An 8,769-nucleotide genomic window follows, 5' to 3' on the forward strand; every position below is an offset into this window, starting at 1 on the left:
TATGAAAAGCATGACATGTGTGAAGTGTGTAATTGTTAAATTATTCGCAACAATAGGCATTCTGCATCAAAACGGTGACGGTGCAATAGTAATTAAAGCAGCACCACGGACCCTATAATTTGATAGATGAAATACACATTAGAACGATGTATGTGATCATTTTTATTACAATAGTAATTGAAGCCTTTTCTTTTTACAGAGTAATGGAAGCCTTACTCCTCAAATAAGTATATCACAATTCAAAGGATCTTTTCTAGAATAATTTGAAGACAGTATAAAGAGTGAGGAAATGAAGGCACTATGAAGTATGTAACGGTAATCAGACTGATATAAATTGGTAATACAAATAATGATATCCAATCTACATATTAAAAAATTATATATTCTCTCAAAAAAAAGAAACAGAACAGTTTCATATTTAATCCCCAATGAGCTGGTCAGTAACCAAAACTGAAGAAAGGATATGAAATGAATACGATAATAAACTTCTAATGCGGAAAAAAGAAACACCCTATGAGGAGATTTTCCTTAATCTTCCCAATATATATATATATATAATTCTCAGCCAGGAATTTACAGCTACCACACAAAATTTGAGTAAAACAATTGGGTAATGACAATGTTGTTGCTGTCGTCAGGTCAGAGGTCTTCTGAGCTCAAATATGTTCCAGCAGACCTCTTGGAAAGTCTTCTAACAAAAAATTCAAACTAAAAACAAAAGACTGTCTCTAATATATAGCATAGTGGAGTATGTTCTCCTCTATACAATATGTAAATCTTTTCAGCGAGCTTGAATGCTTGATTTCCATTCCGCAAGTGATGTCAGAAATTCCATGACCTACAGATACAACATTATTGGTTGAATTATGACATCAGAAAACAATATCAATATAAACAAGCAAATAGACCTAATGATCCATATACTATGTTTTGAGAGATTCAAGTGTTTTGTGAATAAAAGAAAGATAAGTGTTAGCAACACGCACTCTTGATCACACTCTTAATTATTTAGCTGAAATTTATTAAAAAACACCAAATTTTGTAGATCTTGTTTAATAAACTTTATTTATGATTTTGTAATTTTTAATAAGTTTCAATAAATAATAAAAGAATGTGTCAGAAAAGGTGCATTAGGCAGTGTGAGGTTAACATTCCTCTAAAAAAATGAGGGTAGGAACGGCGTCCATCTATCTAGATTCAGATTCATTCCAAAACAAACAAGACATACAAACTAATTGAAACCAAGAGATTTACCTCAGAGGGATCACGAAGAGAGTAAATTGCGTTGCTTTCTTTTGGGGCACGGGACACTAAGATGCCACAACCTTTATTAGCTTCTTTCAAAACCTGTTACAGTCCGTTTCATATCAGTATTAAGGAAATCAGCAAAGAAGGAAGGAGAAATTAAAAAAAGAAAAAAAGAAATTTAAGCCATGAGTACATCATACCAAGCTATGATAGTGTATTACCTTAAATGCATCTTCATCTGTTCTATCATCCCCAACATAAATAGCGAGCACGTCATCACAATTAAGTCCTAGATGAAGAAGTCTTATGTCATTTGCTCCATAACAAAATTCTGATCTTCAAAGAAAGTAACCATTAACTAAAAACAATGAACTCACCAAGTGACTCGAGTAAAAATGTGACAGCTTTTCCCTTATCCCAGTCAATCACTGGCCGAACCTCTAAAACCTGAAAATTAATAAACATGGATTATTAAAAAAAGTACTTTAACAGTTAGATCTCTTGAAAAAATGAGTGAAAATTTTTGGTCTAGAAACTACCTTCCGCCCATGAGTTAAACGCAAACGTGGATACTCCTTCAGAACATCATATACACGTTGTCCCACAATTTGCCAACTCTGTACATTAAATGAAACAAATTAAGAGGAAATAAATAATTACAATCATGTTAAAATATGAAATTGAGGGCGAGCTCTGGCGCAACAATAGAGTCATGCCTTGGTGACGGGTTGGTTATGGATTCTAATTGAGAAACAACTTCTTAGCATATGGCAAAGGTAAGGTTGCGTACAATAACCCTCCCCCATACCTTTGCATAGCAAAAAAGCCTTCTAGCACTAAGATATATTAGTTTAGGGTAAAATATGAAATAAGTTGGTAAAAAGAGGGAGTCATTTTATGTAGAAAAACTCCCTATTTTGTGCAAGCATCAGAAAAGAAGTTAATACCTCCTCATCTACATTGCGGTAATGCACAGACACACAAAATTTGTTGTTCTCAACTGTTGCTCCTTCAATATCTTCTGTGCACTCCTTGAGCAACCCAAGTACCTGTTGAAACATTAGTTGATCAGCATAAAACTTTCCAATACAGATAAAAGATTGAGAGATTCATTGTAAAGTAATTTTCAAAATATACATGCCTCATTAATCATGGGCAGGAATTCAGCAGCAGGTTGGAATAAATTAACTTGAACACCCTGTAATTTCAAAAGATTATAAATCAAAATAGAGGCACATTAAAAGGTACTTCTAGAAAAGACAATGAGAAGTCAGACATATATTCACAAACATATGTTTGAAACTTTAAAACTAGTACCTGCTTGTCAGCAGAACTAATGCAATCAGGGTGATTATCAGAAATAGATTGTCTAGAAGGACCAATAATGTCCATACCATGACTACCAGCATAACATAGATCACTTACTCCAACAAATTCATATACCTGATCCAATAGCGTATGTAACAAAGGTTAAAATTAAAGTCAAAACCGATGATCAACAAAGAAACTTGTTATGTACAGGTGAGTAAAAATACCAAGAGAAAGAAAATGGTTGTTTTATAAAATTCTCCAAGTACCTTGTCACGGCTTCTTCCACTAATTATCGCGGTTGGAAAATATTCCGCCACTATTTTAACAGCAGCACGCATCTGCAGAAGTTTCAGGGTCAGATCAGCAAAGCAACAACATGAGAAGAAAAACATCTAACTGAAAATCTGGACACTAAATCAAAAGAGAGCATTACATACATTGTCTGACATGAAAGCAGAGTCAGGATTATCCACAATGGGTGAAAGAGTCCCATCATAATCCAGAAACAATGCTATTCTCTTCCCTTTTGCACAGTTGGTAATTTGATCAAAAGATGCTAGTGCTGATGGAAACTTTAGCTGTGAAATTAAAAAAAGATTGGCCAAATGAAACTGCATAAACAAAACATCAAAAATTGTTGAACATAAAAGATTACACAGAGGAAAGTATGTTATACCAGCCAGGTACTATAAGCAGAATCAGGTGATCCAATCCCATGACTAACATCCTTGGATACCTTAGTGTGAGTAGGAGAAGACGATTTCATTGCATCGAGCCAACCGCTAGAACGAAAATCGTCAAGAATTCCTGTCTTCTTCCTTGGAATTGCCAGCATGTTACCATGGGGAAAGGTTGCCCCTATAGGAGAGTAAGGTGATAAACCAGAAGGCACACCCAGCCTTGACCTTGTTAAGGGTGTGGCATCAGTAAGGACAGGGTTAAGATTTGGCTTCAGGTCCATTGGATCCAGGTCTATGCACAATTTCACAGTGCAGCAACAATGTAAGACCTTTTTTTTTAAGGAGTATTCAGAACAAATTGAACTATAAAGTCTATCAAACTTCCACCACTTTTCTTGTCACTGCTTGAGGTAGCAGTTTATCAACAGATGAGTTCCTAAAGATAATGTTCATGCAACTGATTAGTTGGAATTCATTGAATATCAAGTGACCAAGTAATTGAAACATATGAAAACATCACCCTATAAACTACCAAAGGCAAATAAACAAACAAAAAGGGTTGGCAAAAATAGTTGTAGGAATAGAATTTCTCATAACTTTATGGTTAGAATTTGGTACCGTCACTATGGTGGTCCTGTCACAGACTCAAATAACCATCATGGCATAAAAATGAACATACCCAAGTGGACTTGTCTTTTCAATTAAAAAACACTAAAAAACAACAATTTAAGAGAGGTAAATCCAGCATGGAGTGATGTTACTTCAAAATTTGACTCATTTTATCATTTCTTTTATTTAATTTTTTTACCTTCAAGGATTTGACTCCTTAAAAGTAAGTCAAGAATAAAGTAAGTGATTTTCAGTTGAGAACGAGAAAGTCAATGATTTTCTCATCAACTACCGAAATTACTTACTTTACTACATTACCCTTATTCATTTCAGAGATGACAAATCTCCTATTAGACAATACTTGGTCACAACAACAAGAAGCAACTATTAGAGCAAAAACACGATCCCAACGACAAAAAGCAATTATTAGACCAAAAACCGAGCGTGAAAACAAACGACAACATAGCAGCAACTTAATTAAAATTGAAACAGTTGCAAGGCAGACAAACCAGAATCACTTGTCGACAAAAAAAACCGAATCAATCAATCATTCATGCAGCGACCACTCTAAATAAAAAACGATGATGCACTCATAAAAGAAAAAAGAAACGTTCTATAGCAAATAAATAAAACCAGGTCAAAAAAGTTCAATTATACGTCGAATAGTAACCATCAAAAAAGAAAGCAACACGAAAGAAACTAAGAAAGAAAGATTCACTAGTCAAAACTGTTACCGAAACATTGAATGTCAACATATTTACGCAATCTCCATTAAATAATAATAATAATAATAATAATAATAATCAAACGGTCCAAGTTCAGAATCTGAATTTGACTAGCAGAGAGAAGAAGCACGAGGTAATTAGAGCACCTAATGGTTCACGGTTAAAGAATACACTTGTCGGGAATCTTAAAGTTCGGTATGAAGTCGAAAACTCCGGTGGGCTTTTGCTGTGTGTAAGACTATGTTTGGAATAAAGTTGGAAAGAACTTTTCAGGAATCTAATGCACAATTTACGATCTCTAATACACGAAATGAATAGCATGCTTGGTTTCACATTTCGAATGTAATTTTCAGAAGTTAACATTTATAGCCTCCAATATTCCAAAACAAGAGTCCTCCATTCTCGTTGTGTTTTTAAACTTGTTATAAAAGAAGAAAAATTTGTTGCTTTGGAAGTAAGAATATTTTTGTGATTTTTCAACTAAAATTAAGAGTTAAGAGAGTTTAACCTCTAGTCTAATTGATTGAGAAAGATACATGAATTATTATAAATCATTTGTTTATTAGGATTCATAATGATACAAAAAATAAAAATAAAACTAAAATCCAAACAAGCACAAACTTGGCGTCGGGATCATGCCTACTTTTTAGACATGCCCCTTTTTTGATCTTGAAACGTAGGGGAGCGGATGGTGTCTTAGTCTAACATAAAAAAAAAACTTTTAGTTCAAAGAAAACACTTATAAAGGTAATTACATTTATCATGTTCAAAAAAAAAAAACCTGAAGACTCAAACCTATAACACGTCCCATAAAAAAAATTATTTCACTCGACCAACCCAAACAACCCCATTCGAATGGATCAGAGGTCCATTTCAATGGTTCACAACTGCTCGAACATCGAGTCCAAAAGGGACTATCCATGATCTGATGATACACAACTCTTAAAACAGACCAGCACTCACTCGGTTGAATAATTCGGTCAGACAGTGTACTAATAAGTGCGTGATTGGATAAACGGTGCAGTCATCGCACCGGCTTATTTTTTCATGGTTACAGCTTCAATTGTTCACCATGATTTTTGGGACGATTTTGTTTAGCATAAAAAACATGCACTAAACAAGTTCCAAAACAGTGAAGGAGATTCAGATCACAAAAAAAGTTGCAGAATAATGGCGTTCAAACAAATAAGGAATTAATTAATCAATGTTACATTACAGAAAACTCGTTTTTAATTTGAGGGAAAAAACAAAGACAAAACAATAGTTAAAAGTAGAAGGAAAAAAAAAACTTTTAAAAACAACAAAAACTTGTGGCTGTGAAACACTGAAATTTCTGCAGAAGTTTCCTTTTGCGGTAATTTCCCAATGATAAGCAACCAAAAGGTCCAAAACACAGAGAGAGAGAGAGAGAGAGAGAGAATGTGCACGTGAGGGAGTATAGAATGTTACCGTACTCGCTTGCTTGAAAACACAAAAACGCTATGAGAATGGAAAAAAAGGAAAGTGACGAAGTGCTGTGTCGCGCAGAGAGGAGAAGAGAACTGAAAAGAGAAAGCAATGGTTGGTCACATCGGGGAAGGGAGACGAACAAATGGAGGGAGTATTTAACAGCGTTGGTCCTCACCTAACGTGCGTTACAGAACTTCACAGGCGCGGTTGTTGAATAAGGAAACACTCAAAATAAAATAATATTTATAACAACTTGTGATATGATTCATAGTTAATTTTATCGTATTTTTAAAGTATATGCGTAAAACATATGTGATTATAAGTTTAATATTTGACTCATATATATGAAAAATTATTTGATGGATCTTAACAATTCTAGAATTAGTCAATGACTTTAAATTGACCAATAATTAGTTCACACCAAAAAAATATTGTTTTTCGGTTTGTCCACCTCTCAGCGAAACGCGTGATATACACGCGCCCTTGGAGAGGAGCTGTTGGTGATGTGTGGCCAATGGGAATGCGCGTGGGAACAACTTTCTGATAATGGAATGGTTTGAGGGGGAGAAAGGAACTCTGCTCCTGTCTAAAAAGGACCTAAGAATTAAAATAAAACTTAAAAAAAGTATTTTTCAACTAAGAAGGTGAATGGAAAGTAACACGTGGGTTATCAAATGTGAAATGTTTCCTTCTATATTTTTTTAGACGCAAGTTGTTTTATTTTAAAAAAAGTTAAAAGTTATTAAAAATCATAAAACTTTGTGAGCCACATAATGAGAATCTCTTATAATTTTTTTCTTAGTTTTTAATAAATTTAAATTAAATAAAAAAATTATACATATATATATATATATATATAAAAGAAAGAAGGTTTGAGATATTTATATAAAGTTTATTTTAAAGCATAAATGCAGACTAAATTAGTAATTTAGTAAATAACATTTTATTAAATTAAAATTTTAACGTTTGCAAAAAAAGTTACATCAATGACATGTGCAATAATTGTTAATTGCGTTTGTTTAGCGTTTGAATATTAAATATGCATCGTTTGTATTATTGTGTGAAATATGCAACATTTGGAAAAATGTATAGACATATCCTATCATAAATTTTAATATTATGTTATATTATTTTCTTTTTTTAACTTTATGTTATATTATTTTCTTCTTCTATTTGAAAAATGATATTGTATATAGGACTTTCATCAAAGTGTTATTTCTCATTAGAAATATTTGGAGAATAAGATTTCTCTATTATTTCTTTTTAATATGATGATATCTAATAATGATATTTTTGGTAGTGATTCAAGAGATTTTTTTAAGTAATTCTGAATTATTTAATAATTTCTGGATGATAAAGGATTTTATATTAGGATAAATTATCTTTTTAGTCTCTAAATTTTTTAAAATTTATGTTTTTAGTCATTTAAATATTTTTTTATTTTTAGTCTTTTAACTTTTTATTCATTCATATTTTTAGTTCATTAATTTTTTTTGCCTTTGCTTTTGATTATTTTAAAGAACCAAAGTAAGAGTGCAAAAAGAAATTAAGGGATTAAAAATCTGGAAAAGAAAAAGAGTAAACAGACTGAAAATAGATAAGAAAAGTTTAAGGATTAAAGCTTAAGGGCTAAAAAAATAATAAATCTTATGTATTATTGTAGTTTCTCATCCCTTATTAGCCTTTCAATACATCTATGAAGTTAATACATGTTAATTTGTCAATTCGTGTTCATAATTACGTTTGAATTTTCACTCGTTGGATTTGTTCTTCCGTGAGTTTTCTTTACAGATCTACCTTGAGATAATGTGAAACTCCATGTTTAGTACTTTTTGCAAAATCTTTGACCAGGGGACTACTACCATTGAGGTATATTCCTTGTATTTTCTTCCTAAGGTACCATTGCCCCCTTCGCCCATGGTTTTTTTCTTTTTTGTCCTTTCTGGTGTCCTTTAGGCTTACGTTGTTCCTTCATAAGTATTATTCCATTCATGACCTCATACTTTTCAAGAAATATATATATATATGCTTTGTTTGAATTAAGAATGAAATGAATTAAAAACGAAAGAAATAAGTATTACAAAATAATTTTTATACTTGTTAAAAATAAAATTAACTTAAAAATATGAACATTTTATTATATTTTTTTCAATATAATTTTTTTGTGTTATAAAAGAATAATTTTATATTTTAAATAAAAAATTGAGACATTACTTCTTTCTTTCCATTTCATGGCTCATGTGGGAGGAATTATTTTTTTTTTGGTGGGTCTCAAATTTAATTAGCATCCCCTTTCATTTCCATTTGTGTAAATCATAGAAGATAAATTCACTCTCGCTCCATTTTTTTCTCTCGCATTTTTGCTTTCTTCTTAACACTCAACCAGACAATAGATGAGTTCCCCATAGTTCTTCGATTGTCTTTTGAGATTTTTTTGGCATGGGAGGTGATTGATAACTTTAGGTCTTAGCGCACCTATCAGGACATGTAGGGGTACCTTTAGATCTTAGTCCCTAAAGGTAAAAGACTGATGTGTTAATGTGTGAAACAAGACTATGAGTTAAGCCGTTAAATTCAATCCTTAGTATGTTTAATTTATTGAATAGGTTTATCAATTTCAATCATTTGCAATAATAAATAATAACTACAGTAACAATTTATTGTAAATTATTTTTAAAATACTAATATGTCAATTTGTTGTTGTGTTTCATGTATAAACATCAGCTGTACAAAAGATACTGGCCAGG

The 8,769-nt window shown here is 32.1% G+C and overlaps 1 protein-coding gene across 2 annotated transcripts; it reads right to left on the reverse strand.

The window, feature by feature from the left end:
• Positions 1–306: 306 nt before the first annotated feature.
• On the reverse strand, positions 307–6,176 carry LOC114409382 (trehalose-phosphate phosphatase A-like). 2 transcript variants are annotated; one of them, XM_028372818.1, is made up of 12 exons: positions 6,023–6,176; positions 3,236–3,675; positions 2,997–3,137; positions 2,826–2,897; positions 2,566–2,691; positions 2,390–2,446; positions 2,196–2,297; positions 1,788–1,865; positions 1,626–1,695; positions 1,470–1,537; positions 1,255–1,347; positions 307–838 (listed from the first exon to the last, which is right to left on the reverse strand). In XM_028372818.1, exons 2-12 carry the CDS (start codon positions 3,518–3,520, stop codon positions 782–784), a joined length of 1,149 nt encoding a protein of 382 aa, XP_028228619.1. In that variant the 5' UTR covers positions 3,521–3,675; positions 6,023–6,176; the 3' UTR covers positions 307–781. The 2 variants fall into 2 exon arrangements, with proteins under 2 accessions (XP_028228619.1, XP_028228620.1); XM_028372819.1 differs by having other exon boundaries at positions 6,028–6,162.
• Between the last annotated feature and the right edge of the window lie 2,593 nt (positions 6,177–8,769).

Source organism: Glycine soja, chromosome 4, assembly GCF_004193775.1.
Source record: "Glycine soja cultivar W05 chromosome 4, ASM419377v2, whole genome shotgun sequence".
Lineage (NCBI taxonomy): Eukaryota > Viridiplantae > Streptophyta > Magnoliopsida > Fabales > Fabaceae > Glycine > Glycine soja.